This window comes from Siphateles boraxobius, unplaced genomic scaffold (genome assembly GCF_051911475.1).
Source record: "Siphateles boraxobius isolate OS27281-9 unplaced genomic scaffold, OSU_SipBor_1 42, whole genome shotgun sequence".
Lineage (NCBI taxonomy): Eukaryota > Metazoa > Chordata > Actinopteri > Cypriniformes > Leuciscidae > Siphateles > Siphateles boraxobius.
The window spans coordinates 1,077,411-1,095,591 of NW_027509053.1; the positions used below are offsets into that span (position 1 = coordinate 1,077,411).

Here is an 18,181-nt window from a genome sequence, read left to right on the forward strand (position 1 = left end):
TGGGCCAGGATTCCTGCGGCTGTGCCCCCACCTTCGTGCACGTACAGGTTGAAATCTCGCTTGTAGCAAGGAAGGCCGAGGGTGGGAGGCCTTAACAGAGAGGATTTCAAATGTCTTAACGCTTGGTCCATCTCACTTGTCCATGTAATGTCCTCTTTATCATCCAGCGTAGCGTCTCGCAGGATTTTGTCATACATGGAGCAATTTGGCACCCATAATCGACAGTAATTGACCAGTCCCAGAAAGCTTTGCATTTGCTTCCGTGTTGAAGGGTGCTTGAACAAAGCGATGGCTTTGACTCTGTTCCCCAGACAGGCGAACTTGGCCTTGTGACAGTTCATGGCCGAGGTAATTGACTTTCCTCTGCACCCACTGAAGTTTCTCTTTAGATGCCTTGGAACCAGCCTCTGCTAAAACGTTGCAGACAATTGTAGTGGCAGCAGCACACATGTCCGCAGAGGCACCAGTGACGAGAATGTCATCAGCGTATTGGAGCAGGCAGGTGTCAGGAGGGAGTCTGACATCCTTCAGCGTTGCGTGCACTACAGCGGAGAAAACAGCCGGAGAATCTCTGAACCCTTGAGGGAGTCTTGTCCACATGTACTGGCAATTCTGAAAACAGAAAGCAAAAAGTGGCTGAGTTTGTTGGTCAACAGGAATGCTGAAGAAGGCGGAGCATAAATCAACGAAAGAATAAAATGCATGTTCTAAAGGAATAGAATTAATAATAGTTTGTACATCTGGCACAATAGGAGCATGTGGTTTTATCAAATCATTCATTTTTCTCAAGTCTTGCGTTAAGCGCCAAGAACCATTTGCTTTCTTGATTGGATTAATTGGTGTGTTGTAAGGTGAATGAGTGCGAACCAGAATGCCTTGAGCCAGAAACTGATCAATGAGGGGTCGAATTCCATCCTCTTTTTCCTTTGAAAGCGGATATTGTTTTTTAAAAAATAAACACAGGCCTATTCATTGTCAAATTGGCAACATAAGGTTGGATATCAAGAAGTCCCAAGTCATCCTTATGGGCCGCCCACAATTTCGGGTTTACATCAGCTACTTCCTGTCCGAGCTCAGTTGCAGACACATCCTCGAAGAGAGCACTTCCTGTGTTGGTTCGTAAGAGAAAAGGCTGCTGGAAACATGAGTTGCAAAGAGTCAGAATCAAATTCTAATTTAACACCCAACTTATGCATTAAATCTCTATCTAACAAGCAGAATAAAGAATCAGGTATAATTGCAAAAATCATGCATTTTGAAAAATGATGGTATATCATTAGAAGTAACCGGTAAAGGTGGTGTCAAATTACAAACCACTGGAATATTATCTATTCCTATAGAATTTAATGTCTGTTATTCCTTTCCCCATTCAGGCGGATACGCAGGTCTCTGTCTTTCAGAGGGAGAAAGAAAGGGAGGCCATCAGAGCACCTAAACATCGGTTTCTCATTAGTTTGCTGAAATCTCTCAGCTTTTTTTCTGCAAAATCGCTGTGTGTGTCCGCTGTGTGTGACATAAAAAACACTTTATGTCATTCCTGACATTGGGTGGCGGGCGATTTTGGACAGTGGAATTAACTTGGAACATTGCGGGAACTTTTCCTCTGGAGTTTTCAAATGCCCCAGCAGACGACAGTTCACGCAAGCGTCTACCCAATTCATCAACAGAAATGTTACTAATGTTGGTTATAGTTATTCGAATCATTTGTGCAGTCTCGTTGTGCATGTTATTCAAAAATGTGTTCACAAACAGTAAATAATTTTCATCAACAGGGTAGGATTTATTTTTTATAGGTTCCGAGACAGGAGAAGTTTGAATGCTCTCATATCTGGGAGGGAGGGGCGCTCTGACTTCAGCAGGATGTGAAATAACTTTCTCCTTCTCAGGCTGTTAAGCTTGAGGGGGAGAAAGATTTTTGTTGTTATCCACTTTTGGACCACGATTCCAATAAGATTGCATGTCTTTCCAGATCTTATAGGAACGTTTCATATACGAATAATCCCAATCGGGATCGCCCCAATTTCCAAAAATCATGTATTTTGCTTCACGCATATATGTGTCTTTAAATGAGCCGTCACGAGGAAACGCATCTAATTGTGTTTTGCCAGTTGACCAGCCAGCTAAATTTGACACATATGGCTCCGTAAAAAATGCTTGATTATTTCTAATCATAAAATCTTTCGGAGATTCATTTTCTAACGGTGGACTAATTTTATTTCCCATTGTAAACACACAAAAATTTCTCCTTCATGCAACTTAAATAAATTGCAATATAGCCAAATGGAACTGTAGGGTATGGACCAATCAGACACTAATTATTCATTATATACAAAGGTTTATGAAACTCCAAAACTAACAGCCCAAATGAACGAACACAAGGGCAGAAACAGTGTCATGTTACAGGGCATGATAAGGAGATTTTACGACCTCCGAGGAACGTGGCCACATGCACAAGAGAGAGACTATGAAACAGAAACCCTCTTTAAAACAGACTTTGCTGCATTAATCATAGACTAACTGATCTATAAATGAACATGCATAAAACTGTGAAAGAAACAGTGTAAATGGTTTACTGTCTCGTGTACTATTAGGTATATATTATGGTATGTATCCTGGTATACAACCAACTAACGATCAATGTAACCTCACCTGTATCATGCCTCTTACCTAATTAATCCTCATTTAATGACTCACACTTTGATGTTCATCACCTTCTTCTAGAATGCAGTGTGGATGTGTTATAGCTATCTGAGCATTAATGAAGGTATAACCACGCTAGGGACAAAGACCCGTAAATCAACTAAGAGCCACTTTCCCTCTCAGACATGTCACCTTTCTGATTGGTCGAGTTCAACCCTTAGGGGAGGATCTTTTCCAGGCTTTATTAGAGACAGCCCACATGTGACCTCCCTCTCTTAGTTCTTTCATCCAGCCGCAACACTGCTCTGGTGATCCTGGGGAACCCCCTCCCCCTCCACAGGGGCCCCAGGGCCCAGCAGGCCTCGATCCAACCAGATATGGGTTCAGGCAGGAGAGAGAAGACTCTCACAAAGAACCAAGGACAATCTCAGGAGTTTTGGAACAAAGACTCCAACCAACAACGACTCCATTCACTCACTCTTCCGACTTCCTCACTTCTCCTGAGTGCTCAGCGTGGCCTCAACAGGGCCCCAGGCCCTGACCAAACCTGCGTTCCTGGAGAAAGAGAACTCTCAACCAACTTCCACTTCACACTGCACTTCACTAGTCCCTTTCTCCGGTTGCCAATTTAATCCTATCACTAACCTATTTCTGTAATTCTGTATATATGTGTTTTTAATTTATTCATGTTTATGATTTAGTTAATAAAACTTATGCACTTTATGTATTTGGTTCTGATTTGCTTGCAATACGAAGTCCCTTTATGGTTTTTGTTCTTGCTACATGCTCAAAACGCTGTACATATTAAGAAATAATTATTCTTCTGTGTCCAGGGAAGATACCCTTTTCTTAGAATTAATGAATAATCAAAAGAGTTCGTTGGACGAACTGATTAATTGATTGTAATATTAATTTAGCCATGTCAAGTTAATCCAATTAACTGACCCAAATATTCATAATTAATCATAACAAGTTATTATTGATTATTAATATTTCATATAGCTAGGTTCCTTACAGAACTCAAAGAAAAGTATACAATTTCAAATTAATTGTGTTAGTAAATTGGCAAATAGAGAGAGAAATAAGAGAGAAGAAAAGAAAAGAGAAAGTGAAGAGAAAAAAAATAGTGATTTATTTATTCATAGCCCTAGACCAAAGGGAAATTAAAATAGACTTTGCAAAAGAAAACAAATTATCTGTGTAGCAAATCTAATATTTTTTTCTTGCAAAAAACGGAGGAAAGTGATCAATTTTCCTTACGTTCTTCCCGCATTTATCGAAAACAGGAGGATAACCGGTCCCGTATCGTTTTAAACAAAGACAAATAACATCAAAAGAGGGAGCTCAAATCTCTTTTGCTTGTTCTTCTCACATTTTTTATTAAAAATACGAGGCTACCGTCCTGTATCGTTTTATACAAGGACAAATAACAAAAACAGAGAGAGAGATCAGTTCCCTTTTTTCTGCTCTTCCCGCATTAATTAAAACACGAGGCTGATTTCACCAAATATGGTAAAAATCACGGCACTACAAATACGTTTTCTCAGCAGACAGTAAGAATCAACTTTCTCTTTTGTAAAAAAAAAAAAAATTCTTACCTGTCTGGAGAAATCCCTGACGACGCCCCCAAGTGTTAGAATCGAAATGAAATGGTCCAAACGAGAAGTGCCAAAATTCTTGGTTTTTTATTATGAATAAACAATTCACAACTCCAGCGCCGGAGGGAGACAAAACGCTCAGCTCATAATGTCTAAATTATACATTATATAGGCAAAGTATTACAGGGAGGAGTATAAGAATATATATAACAACTTCTTTATATGGGCAGTATCCGCTAGAATCTCCTTGCAAGCCTGGAGCTCAGAGGAAGCTCTTCAATGTATAACATAGAAACACAAAGAAAGAAAAGGAAGAGAAAGGAGAAGGGAGGGGGCTCCCTTCCTCATTAATGAATACCAGATGTTTAACTTTACATACATAGAAAAGAATGTGCAAACGTGTCAGTTTTAGGCTGAACAAAGAATCCTTCTTATGTTATAGATTTATGCTGAGGGAGAAAATATATTTCTAACAGGGTGTGAAGATTTTCATAGTTTAAACAAGGGTTGTGTACCGAAACCTGGTACCAATATGGAACCGGTACCTAATGGCTCGTTTCCACGGAGCGGTACGTTACGGTACGGTACAGTACAGTACGATTTGGGATGGTAAACCCTGATCTGGCTTGCATTTCCACCGCCAACAGTACCCTTACTTGATAGGCGTTGTAGTGTTACAAATTTATTAAAATGTTTCAATTTAGGTTCAACAGTATTTTAACTGAGGAAGTTACCATTTTGAGGCATAGGACATTAACCGTTTTGTTACTTCTCATCTGATGTCACAGACCTGCCTGTTCCTGTCTGTCCTGCTCTCTCTATTGTAAGTTAAATTGATCAGAGCACTGAGACTATCACCTTTTGTCTTTATGCACTGCCTGGCCATTAAGCTCTATGATAATGTGAAGGTATCGGTGAAGAGTCTGGCTGATTGGATTAGGATATTTACATTACACTGTTATGCTGATTGGATTAGGATGGGTAACACTCTCAGTCTAGGGCAAGTTCCTAAACTTGTATGCCTCATTTACATGCTTTTGTTTCAGAGTGTCTCCACCTTTATGTAATTCCTCCCCCTGAAAGGGTATATGAACTAAAATGTATACTGCCTTAGTTAGACTTGGGTAAGATTTTGGACGAAGCGGACTAAAGCAAATAAAGAATCCTGCTTAAAAGATAAGCCAAGTTTCCTGGTCTTCGCTTCTGAGTTTTTCTACACTTAAGAAGAACAAGGTTTACAACAGTATCCTCTCCCCAAATTTGTCACAAATAAAACTCAATAAAAAATATTTAAAGAAAAGGCTTATATTTACCTTTTAATAGTTTGTTTACATCTACCTTGTAAATATATTTTTTTATTAAAAATGTTACAATTACAACAACAATTCAAGTGCAATCTTTCTTTGTAAAAACTAAAGTATACATTTTATCATACATATTTCAAAGTTAAGGATTCATTACTTTGGATATAGCCTAGGCTACATTCACATAATACATATGTGAACAAACACATAATAACATATTATTTGATTACTTTATTTTTGGGCCGCGAGCGCCACCTGGAGGGCCGCAAAAAACTTTAAGTTTTTCACCTGTGGGCCGCGGGACCAAACTAGTTATCAATTGAAGACACCAGAATGACCACTGTTATCCATGAGACAGTTACGGCCGCTTCACACCGCAAGCGTCAGCGGCACGTGAGCAGCGCATATTTTTTTCTTGCATGTTAATCAATGAGTGCATTCACACTGCGAGCAGGAGCAGCGCGTGAGCGTCAAGCAGGAGCGTCGCGTGAGCAGCAGTGAAGCGGGGGATTCGGCGCCGAGTCTATTTTTGCTGCGATGCTCACGCTCCATTAAAGTGAAAGCACACTTTAGATGGACAAAATAAATTTTATTTCACACAAAAAGTGCCCAAAATGCACAGAATAAGCATGTCTAGTGAGTTTTAACAAGAACTAGAGTAGGCAAAAAAGGCAAGGAATATAGGCAAATTAAGTTTGGGTGAAAGTATGGTGTATTATAAAAAACTAAAAAAACTAAAGTAAAATAGCCAGAAAATATTATATAAAAACTTTCTTTTAGTTTATGAAATACACAGACAGCTACATAGGCTAGCACAACCCAAATCAAACCCGAGTGTGCGGTTTTGTGTGTGTGTGTGTGTGTGCTTTATCTGCGGAGTTTGCATTCTTGTAAACCTATTGAAAATATGCTATGACTGAAACGACAAGATTGGAGCTGTTTTCTTGGTTGTTTTGTTGTTTACTGACATTTATATGGTTTACCAACTTCTAAAATCAAATGTATAGTTGTCTTTGTAAATAATTGTTCGCTTATATGTAGCTTTGGAGCCGCTACTGTGACACTGTACAAACGCTTCCAGTGTGAATACTCTCGCGTGTCTGCAGCTGCAGTGACGATGTAGTTACGCTGACGCACTGCTCAAGCGCCGCTCACGCTTGCGGTGTGAAACAGCCGTTACAATGCACCATCCCACCACTAGTGGCAGTAATGCCAACACTGGAGGCTACTCTGAGAGTGAGCCTTTCCCCCATTCCACCCAGGCTGGATCTGATCATATCTGTGAAGCAGGCCCAAGTGTCTCATTAAGAGGGGAACATAAATCGGGAGTTGTAGCTTGTTCAAATTAGACTGTTGTGATTGTTATTGTTCATTTATAACAGATATGAAGAGCAACTTCAGGTTCTACCATGCAAAAATGTAGACTGCTGAAACAATTATCAAATTATTTTGCAGATTATAAAGCTATATTTTTATTTAAATTTTAATTTACAACTTTCACGGAACACACACAGGAACACACACAGGAGGCAGAAAATCCAAGAGCAGTAGTTTTTACTTAAAGGGCAATCCAAACTCGTAGTCATCCAGGCAGGTGTCAAAATCCAATAAGGCAATCCAAAACACAAGACAAAAACAAGAAACAGGCAGATACAGACTAGAAAGTGAGGTGACATAAACCAAGGACTCCGTAACAAACACTAACACAGACAGGGAATATATACACACAGAACTAACAAGGTGATGGGAAACAGCTGAGTGCAATATTCAGATAAGTGACAGAACAGAATGCTGGGAATTGTAGTCTAATGTGAATGACACCGTGAGAACGAGGACCTCTAGTGATAACCCAGGGAAACACAACCAGACACTGTGACAGAACCTCCCCTCTACGGAGCGGCTACCAGACGCTCCATGACAGTACACAAGACAACACAAGAGTCCAAGAGGAAGGTGGGAAATCCAAGGGAGGGATGGGAGGGCCAGGACCATGAAGGGGAACAAGAACAGGGGGTGATGGCTCAGCCGGCGACCAGGGCGAAGCAGACAGTCCATCGGGCGGCCAGGGCGAAGCAGACAGTCCATCGGGCGGCCAGGGCGAAGCAGACAGTCCATCGGGCGGCCAGGGCGAAGCAGACTGTCCATCGGGCGGCCAGGGCGAAGCAGACTGTCCATCGGGCGGCCAGGGCGAAGCAGACTGTCCATCGGGCGGCCAGGGCGAAGCAGATGACCCATCGGGCGGCCAGGGCGAAGCAGACGACCCATCGGGCGGCCAGGGCGAAGCAGACGACCCATCGGGCGGCCAGGGCGAAGCAGACAGTCCATCGGGCGGCCAGGGCGGCGGTGAAGAACCCTCGGGCGGCCAGGGCGGTGAAGACCCCTCGGGCGGCCAGGGCGGTGAAGACCCCTCGGGCGGCCAGGGCGGTGAAGAACCCTCGGGCTGCCAGGGCGGTGAAGAACCCTCGGGCTGCCAGGGCGGTGAAGAACCCTCGGCTCAGGAACAGACACCGGCTCAGGAACAGACACCGGCTCAGGAACAGACACCGGCTCAGGAACAGACACCAGAACAGTAACAACCACAAGGACAGACACAAACACAGGAACAGACACTGGCTCCGGCTCAGGAACAGACACTGGCTCCGGCTCAGGAACAGACACTGGCTCCGGCTCAGGAACAGACACTGGCTCCGGCTCAGGAACAGACACTGGCTCCGGCTCAGGAACAGACACTGGCTCCGGCTCAGGAACAGCAGACACTGGCTCTTGCTCAGGAACAGCAGACACGGGCTCTTGCTCAGGAACAGCAGACACGATCTCTTGCTCAGGAACAGCAGATACGAGCTCCGGCTCAGGAACAGAAACTGGTTCCGGCTCTGGAACCAGGGACACAAAAGGTCTGAAGGGTCCTTCCAGGATCCGTGCCAGACGCTCCAGATAGTTGCTCGGTATTCCCCCGGCTGCGAGAATGGTTATCTCCTGATCTGTCTCTGGCTCTGGAACAGACACTGGCTTCAGCTCTGGAACAGCAGACACCAGCTCCGGCTCAGGAACAGCAGACACCGGCTCAGGAATAGCGGACACCGGCTCAGGAACAGCGGACACCGGCTCAGGAACAGCGGACACCGGCTCAGGCTCTGGAACGGACACCGGCTCAGGCTCTGGAACGGACACTGGCTCCAGCTCTGGAACAGCGAGCACAGGCATGTCTAGGATCCGAAACAGATGCTCCAAATAGTCCATCCGTGCCCTCGCGGCCACGCGAATGGGCATCTCCTGATCCGTCTCTGACCGGGTAGACATAGCGTGGACAGTCTCTGGCTGAGCAGACGTGATGTGAACAGTCTCTGACTGGGCAGACGGAACCTGAACAGTCTCTCGACCACCTCCTCCACTGCGACCTCCACGGGTCCCGCGAAACTTGACCAATCGGGTCCCTTTAAAAAATTCCCTTCTCTCCCGCTCGGTGGCTGGGGAAGGGATGTTACGAAACATACCGCTGGATTAGGTGTGACGGAGTCCTTCTGTCACGGAACACACACAGGAGGAAGAAAATCCAAGAGCAGTAGTTTTTACTTAAAGGGCAAACCAAACTCGTAGTCATCCAGGCAGGTGTCAAAATCCAATAAGGCAATCCAAAACACAAGACAAAAACAAGAAACAGGCAGATACAGACTAGAAAGTGAGGTGACATAAACCAAGGACTCCGTAACAAACACTAACACAGACAGGGAATATATACACACAGAACTAACAAGGTGATGGGAAACAGCTGAGTGCAATATTCAGATAAGTGACAGAACAGAATGCTGGGAATTGTAGTCTAATGTGAATGACACCGTGAGAACGAGGACCTCTAGTGATAACCAAGGGAAACACAACCAGACACTGTGACAACAACTTATTTATTTTGAAAAATATTATTATGAATTTATTTATTTAAGCAACACATTTTATTGTTTTTATTTTTATTAATATACATTTTCACAGGCAGTGACATTCACAGGCAGCGATTCAAGTGATACAGCAAATTCTCTTTTGTCTTGTCGCGCATGAATGGTTCAAAAGCATTCGCACGTATAAAAGCGGGATCATGTAACACTAGCCAAAGGATGACAAAAATAACAGATGCTGCGTTAATTGCGTTAATAGCCCTATTTGTTTATTTCATATAAAATCGCAGCATTTTGCTTCATATAATCGCATTGGCTTGACATCGCGATTGCGATACGATTAATCGTGCAGCACTAGTTAGGCTAATATGCCTGACTTGAGCCTTTAAATTTGTTCTTGATGCAGATTGATTTGTTCCATGAATTGTTGTGTGTTTTGCATCTTGTTGTAGCCTATGTGCAGGTTAACATACACAATAACCTGTTAAACTGCAAGTGGATTTCATTTAGTTATTGAATACAAATCAAACCAATGGTGAGATCAATAAACCAATACAGTGCTAATATTTGAATGGGCCCTGGGCCACTTTGTACTGTAAAATTTGGGCCCCGACATCAAAAAGGTTCAGAACCCCTGCTATAGGCTATTTAACATATGAGCAAAATTGGCAAACAAAAGCTTATTTGAGATGGCAAAGATTTTACAGTAAAAATGTATAATCCATCCAAAACTAGTCAACGAAATGTTGTCTTTCATATGTCTGTAACATAGGTCTTTCGTTTATATAAGACATATAAATGTTAATTTGCAGTTTAATACGTTGCTTATACAAATACATTTTATTTCAACATATTTCAGTCGATTTTTACTCATCTCAGTATAGCAATATAGTTTGCTAAAAGCGGATCATTCATTCACACACAGAAACGCGATTCAAATTTAAACTGTCTTTTTGCGAGTTGTGGTAAACAGCGCATCTCTGCTGTTCATTCATTCACACACAGAAACGCGATTCACTTGAGAATGAAAAAAAAACTACAGTATTCCTCAGTATTATCCTACAGTATTATCATACATATTTTAAAGTTAAGGATTCATTAGTTTTTATATAGCTTACATTGGAACAAACACTATAATAACAACTTAGTTGATGAGTTTATTTTTGACAGAACATAGCCTACTATATATTTAAAATATGAGCAGAAACTGGGTGACAAAAGCTTATTTGATATTTTAGAATAAAAACTTTATAATCTATCCAAAACTACGAAATGTTATCTATGGGATCAAATTACCGCCAAATGTATGCGGCCACGGATCAAAATATAATAAGCGTGAATCAAAAAATAACAAGCATGGAAAAAAAAAATGTAAACACATTAAAAAATATTTTTTACAAAACTTAAACTTGTGTTCATGCTTTCTTTAAAATTATGTTTTCCTTGGTTTTATTACTCTGTACTTTGCGTTCTCTTTCATTTTCTGCTCATAATTTATTTTTTGGTACGCTTGTGCTGTTTTCCTCTTCGCTCATCTTTCCATCTTCTGCGCTTGCTCTTCCAAATGTTGCAGTTCGAGTTTCATGTAAATTAGGGCAGGCTTAAGCGTCACCATTGGTCCACTAGTTCTAGATTGACAGCTCCTCCTCTAGCCAATCAAACGAAGAGGGGAGTTGACGTCACTCCAATGCGACTCGCGCTACTGTACTGATGTTCTCTCGTAGTTACAGGTGAAGATAACCATCAGCTCAGCTGGCAAAAATCTTTCCGTGGCAGGACACCGTTAAACTGTATGTGTGCCTGCAACTCGACCTGTTACGTCTACCTGGCGATCCGTTATCGTTAAATTCGTCACTTTAACGACGACGACCTGTTGTGTCGTTAGTTGACAGTTGTGCCTGTCTGACGATCCATCATATTAACCTTTAAAGATGAACTGAACTGAAAAAAATCAACGTTGATAACATGTTGTTTATGACAATTAAAAGTAATTTACATTAAAAATTGTAACTAAAAATATCAATATAGCTTTTTTTAAGCAGCACAAAAATTGCGTTTGTTACGCTGGCAATTTCGATGACGTCACTGGCATGGTAGGACCCGCGAAGGTATATATGCAACAGCTGCAAGTCCTATATACACACACGAAAATGAGTCATTTTAATGGCATGAGTTACGCATTTGAGCATGTGAGGGACATGCCAGTTGTATCTGACTACCACCACATGGAGGATGACCAGTTTCAGGCTCCACATACAGTACAGGATCGTTTGGGGGAAGTGACTGGTGTGGGCGCGGGCGCTGCCGGAGCATGGACACTGCACCGGAGTCGATCTGTTGAAGAGAGGTCAACCTGGAACATTTATTGATCGGCGAAAATGCATCACCATGCACCGTTCATTTCGGATGCTGTGCGGTGAGAGAGACATGTTGGAGGAGGCTAAGCTATCTCTAAGGGATGTCCGAGCTGAGACGCTGGAGCGTCCCATAAGTAGCTGGTATGTAAAAGTGTATTTTACGAATTGGCGACTGCGCTAGGCTAGGCTAACTTATATCCTTTTCTCAGACTGTTAAGCTTAACAGTGTACCGGCAGTTCACTCTTTGGGCGAGGGGGCATTTGGGAAGGAGGAATAAGATTCCGTTCCCATCCTGTGCAGTGAACTAACGTTAACGTTACATATTTTCCCCTCAGCTGAACATCAAGGATTCTAGTATGCGTTGGACTTGTAGCTAAATAAAACATTTGATGTCAGACGCTTCATGTACTCATTGATGTTTTCAACACATCTGTCTCTCGTACCTAGGATTAAACACTAGAAATCACGACTAGAATAATTTTGTTGACAAGGCAGGGGGTAGAGAGAAGCTAGCTCTGCTAGTGTTGGTTAGCATCGGAGTAGCCTACCATTCCAGTGACGTAGTCGAATGTTGAAATCCAACATGGCGCGCCCGTGTAACAACAACAACATTTTCAAAGTACCATTTTATCCCTTTCAACAAATTCTGCCATTTAAATAATTGTACCAATGAGAATAAATAAAATACATCTGTTATATCACATTTTTTCAAATTTCAGTTCAGTTCATCTTTAAAGCCCTGGGCTTACTTCTGGACCTTGCACTGTGAGCGTTGATCACCTGCGAGCCACACAACAGTGTTTCATTAAAGAATTCCTGATTTGAACGAGAAGTTTGAATGAATGACTCACTTATAAAGACAGTAACTTGCCACCACCTACTGGCCGTTTTACTTTCATATTTAATCTATGACATGGAAGGGCAATGTCGGTCCTCCTGGGTGCAGAGTTTAGCTCCTCCAACCCTAATCAAACACGCCTGAACCAGCTAATCATCATCTTTAGGATTATTAATACTGCTAGCTAGGTTTTTATCGGAGTTGATGCTAAATTCTGCAGGACAGCGGCAGTCCAGAAACGTTACCTATCCCTGATCTTTTCAATAATTTTCATGTTAATGTATTAAAAATTTAAGCTATATTTAAAACATTAATCCTAAAGTAATATGCAATTATGTAGCTATGCAAATGAACACAATAATTATAATAAATCACTGCATATCAAATCCACCTGGTTTCTGTAATCTCCTCTGTACACTATCATTTTCATTAATCTTTAGTCAAATGGCACATCTATCTAGTCTAGAATTCATTTACCATGCTACCTAGGCTATATGATCGCTTAACAACAAAAATTAAGAAAATATTTCAGGATGGCGTATTTAACTGTAACGGATCACCAGGTAGGCTGTGCATTTTTTTTCCCTTTTACAAAGGCTACAGGTTTATTTTAAATTTTAGTTGTTGTTCTTTGTTTTACATACTCTGAACTGTACCACAAATGCCTTTGTATTCGTCTTGTACTTTTTGCACTGTATGCCTTGTCTGTAATGGAACTAAATGTGACCGATCACGGAAAGTAGGGACACAAGTCGGTTTTGGGGCATTTTGAGTTATTCACAGATTCTGAAAGTGTAGTCTCAAAGCTTTCCAACGATGTTTAACACATGGAAATCTGATAATATTTGGAGATGTTGTGGCCATTTGAAGGTAGGCACACAAAAAAGCTAAAAGGGGAGAAAACAGCCTCAAAAGACTGTGCAGTTCTCACCTCTCTCTGCTGCTGGGAGTGACAATAGGGCTCATTTACATCTCATTTAGATAAGCCATACCCCCTGTAAAGCTCCCCCTGTAAAGCTGTAAAGCACAGGGGGGAGCAAAAAGGTCAGGAAAATGTGCCATCAAAGAAAAAAAAAAGTTTGCAAACAGGTAATAAATAAATGTCTCTTAGCATCTACCGATAAAACTGTATAGGCAACTCTTATGTACACTGAATAAAAAATAAGATAAACTCTAGAGAATGTTAAAATCAGAAACAGGATGTGCTATGTGATTTATATATATATATATATATATATATATATATATATATATATATATATATATATATATATATATATATATGCTGGGCAGTAGCTAATATTAAGAAATATGTTGTGCTTTTACTTTTAAAAATGTTGGTAACGTTACAGTTAATGCTTACAAACATTGAAGATTTTGAATACAGAAGTTACATTTGTAATGGTGTATTTTCATTTAGATGTGGTATTATTATTTGTGCAGTAGCTAAGATTAATTACTGCATAAATTAATTAAGATTATTAAGTAATAAATTCATTTTAAGACAGCATGGAATAGATTGTAGAATATGCTGTTAGCTATAATTTGGATGGTATAGTACCATGAGCCACAATTAAAGTCTTGTGACACTCATGGCAGGCGTTATTGTTGTTGTTGTCGAGTTTCTGCGCGCCGATTGCTTTGGGCCGGGCCTAGTCAAAGTCCAGGGCTGTTTTTTAGTCCCCGTCCGTCCCTACATACAGTATAGGAGTATGCATCAGAATAGAGTTTATTGCCATTGTCAATGAAAGGTTTTACAGACTAGGAATTTTCTTCGGTGTACTCATGCAACATGAAACACAAACTTTTGCTAATGATAAAAAATAAGCAATAAACTGGTTGATTGATATTTTCTTTTTTTATTTTCCATAAGCAAATCAATCAAACATTGTTTAGAGTGCTTTTCATACAAGAATGTAAAACTAAATTCAGGTGGTTGGTTGATAAAGTGACATTGCAGGTGTTGTAAACAAGAAAAAAGGTCTTTGTGACACAGTCCAAAGAAATTACATTCGCATCCTCTTCTGTGGACTCTTCTGTGTTGTGACCCTTGGCGCTGGGCATGTGATGTCTCTTGCCTCGTCAGCACAGAATGGCCTGATTTTTTCATATAGATAGTTCTGCCTGTCAATTTTCAGTCCAGGTGGGGCCAGGACAGGAAGACCGTCGACAGGGGGCAGATCTGCTCCGTAGCGCAGTAGCTGATATTCGACAGGTTGTGCATCACGGTGACTTTTTGCAAGCACCACACCTGGTCTCTTGGCTTCAAAGCTGTGACAGAAAAAGCACATAAGACATTTTAAACATGGCAAAGTATTTTCTTATAAAAAAACTGTCATGTGTATGTTGTTGCTATGTTATATTGTATGTACACAATGTGAAAGTTTCAATTTCCTGAAGTGCTGATAACTCTTGATCTGTGGGAGTCTACGGAAGTGGCGAGTCAGATGCTGCTGCCAGTCGAAGGTCTGGACTAAAACTTTGCCCTCTGCCGTTCCAACAAGCTGTGGGATATTGAGGCGACTCACAGGAGAGCTGTTTTCCACAACCTGATGACAAAAAAGAGAAGAGAGGAAGAAAAAAAAAATCTTCAGTTAAATGTTTCATTGAAGCAGAACAGAAAACAGCACTGAAGTCATTAAAGCAAAGTAAAGTTAAAGTACCTCAGCGATGTCTGCCAAAGTGTTGACTCTTGTCTTCATGTAGGCTTGCTTGATGAGTCCAAAGCCACAGTCAGGGGAAAACTTGGTGTGGCCAGCAATAAGGAAGTGGATTTCAATTTTATCGTGAAGCTTGTGTCCAACCCGCCAGGCAAGGTACCAGAGCATGAAGTTGTTCTTGTTCTGCCCACTGCAGTTGTCACAATGAAGATCCACCTCTGTTTCTCCAACTCCAAAGTTGCAGAAGAAATGATGCATGTAGCTGATGACTTCATTGCTTCCCTTAGTAGATGACATGCCTTCATCAATCAGGTAATTCACCTGTTTCTGCAGCCCTTCACATGAAACACCAAATAGGCCACATTTCCGTGGGGTCAGGAAGTACATTGGTCCTGGCTGGAGAGGGTTTGAGGGAAAGTGTAACTGTAGGAGACAGAGGGAGAGAGGGAACTTGGATTAGATTAAATTAAATTTGCATCTATTCATAATTGTCTAATAAAGATAAACCTTACTATATTGATGCTATTCTGCATTTGCACTATTTATTCTCATGCACCAAATCGCCCTTTAAGGGACATTAATGAAGTAAAGTGAAGTAAATGTGTGTGAAATATTACCTGCTGAGCAAAATCAAAACTGTAATGCATCCTAATCTTCTTGCTTGCTGGTAGGGATGGTCCAAAAGACAGGTTAGAGCCAGAGCAAATCTTTCTGCAGGCAGCAGTCATGTCGTTGTACACAGCCCTCTCTTTCTGCACAAGGGAAAGATGATCTTGTTGCTTCTTTACTGCTTCAGACTTTCTATCATCTGGGAGGTTTGCACTTCGTATCAGCTGCTCGTTATTGCTTTGGCACTGCCAGCAGAGATCTGTGCGTGGCCGGCAACTTTTGATGTGTGGGAGAAGTCGGTTCCACAGTGCTTTGAAGCTGGTTTTACAAACTGCACGCTCACCTGAAAAACAGATATTGCTTATGGTTAATTGTATTGTAATTGCTAATAGTGCTCCGCATTATTTCACTTTATAAGCACTCAATTTTAAATCAATGTTTACACATACCAAGCTCCTTAGCAGACTTCACGTAGAGACGCCACACTGAGGCCTTGGACACATGAGTTGGCAGCAACTTCACATGCCAATCCTTATGCCCAGGCTGTCGGCCAGGCAGCATGATGGCATTGTCTTCTGCATAGTTTTTTATGAAGTCCACAACTCTGTTGATATCCTCAGGGCTGATGAACCTGGCTGGTGGACGTGGCAGTGAGTGCTTCTTCCTCAAACGTGGTCTTGCCCCATTCTCCTCATAGTGTTTGACTATATCAGCCAGGGTGTCTCTGCCAATGCTGAAAAAAGGGGGGAAAAAAGAAAAAACGTTTAACATCATGGTCTTGCTAACAGGCATCTTGTCACCTATATCAAAATGTATTGTACAAATTATAGGTACTTTTACTTTACTGAAGTAAATTTTATGATGAATACTTTTACTTTTACTTACTTTAGAGCTTGTATCTGTACTTCCTGGTTTAGTCTTGTTTTAGTCCTGGTTTAGACCTCACAGTTAGTGGTTAGACCTGGTTCGAGTCAAAGGATTAAAAAAATCCTGTACATTAAACTCTTCATAAATACTTTTACTTTTGACTTATAATGCACATTTTACGGCTACGTATACTTTATACTTTTACTTAAGTAGGAATTTAATCTGATACATTTACGATTACGTTAGTAAATCCTTGGTAAGAATATTAAGTAGTACTTCCTCCACCACTGGCTAAAATTATTAGCATCACAATCAATTCAAGAATGCTAACAGGCAGGTTTACCTGGGATAAGTTAAGTCATTAACACCAGTCAATTCAAGCAATTGAAGCATTATTCAAATTAATAGCAGAAGCTCACATTACCATCTTAAAGCTCATTATAGTAATGGGGGTTTTGGCAAGTGATATGGTGCTAACGATTAGCAGCTAACGTTACAACTAAAACGACAGTCCTGAGCTAGCTAAAAACAATAGGTAGGTATTGGAAGGTCTAAACATGGACTAAACATGAGCTGAACTTAGAATGAACTTAAAACGACAAACTTTGATGTTTATGGAAACTCACCCCATAAGAAACAGAAAAGTATTCTTGCAGATCTCGTTGCCTCCAATGAAATAAGTCGTTCGGGCACACTTTCTCTTTGTCGGGGTCTTCTTTGTGGATGTAACCATCTCCGAAGTTTGCACTGTGCGTCTGTTTGCCTCTAAATGTCCAATAATTCGCATGTCCTGCCACTCTTTTTCCGCAGCTAAAGAATCCAGCCGTATGTTGTACATAATGTCTGGAGAAAGCTTCTGGCTACAAGACTGTCTCCCATGCAGAGAGTTATCTTTTCTCCTCGTGTAACATTTACAGTCAAAGTTACGGATTTTCCCCATTTCTCTATCTATATCCCCATCAAATGTTACTATCGATATAGCCTCTGATATCTTACGGTCCAACTCGTCTGACGCCAGTCCGATACATTCTTCCTCGTCTTCATCTTCGCTCAGTTGTAGATTAGGGATATTATTCAGTCTTATCATGCCACTTTCATCGTCGCTCAGATCGTCTTCAGAATCAGTGAACGCTTGTTCATAAGCATCCGGCTTGTCGAAGAAGTACTTCAAAACATTTTCATTGTAACGGCCACGGTTCAGCTCGTCTGCGACATTCTTTGCGGCGTCCATCTTCATTGAATTTTGATATCAGATAGAGCCGGCTAGAGCGCTGCATAATTAAGTAGCCACGCTGTTGGGGGGCGGGGGCAAAAGCGCCGGCGGCTATTCAGTATGGAAATACACACAGACAATGACACGCCCCTACTGCATGCTAGAATCTCCGAAAAACAAGCCGATTTCAACCTCAAAATGTAC

General features: G+C 41.3%; 1 protein-coding gene across 1 annotated transcript; it reads right to left on the reverse strand.

The window, feature by feature from the left end:
• Positions 1 to 14,762: 14,762 nt before the first annotated feature.
• Positions 14,763 to 17,851, reverse strand: LOC143707659 (uncharacterized). Its single transcript, XM_077200045.1, has 6 exons — positions 17,391 to 17,851; positions 16,347 to 16,630; positions 15,906 to 16,240; positions 15,292 to 15,711; positions 15,003 to 15,177; positions 14,763 to 14,899 (listed from the first exon to the last, which is right to left on the reverse strand). Exons 1-6 carry the CDS (start codon positions 17,849 to 17,851, stop codon positions 14,763 to 14,765), a joined length of 1,812 nt encoding a protein of 603 aa, XP_077056160.1.
• Positions 17,852 to 18,181: the final 330 nt, after the last annotated feature.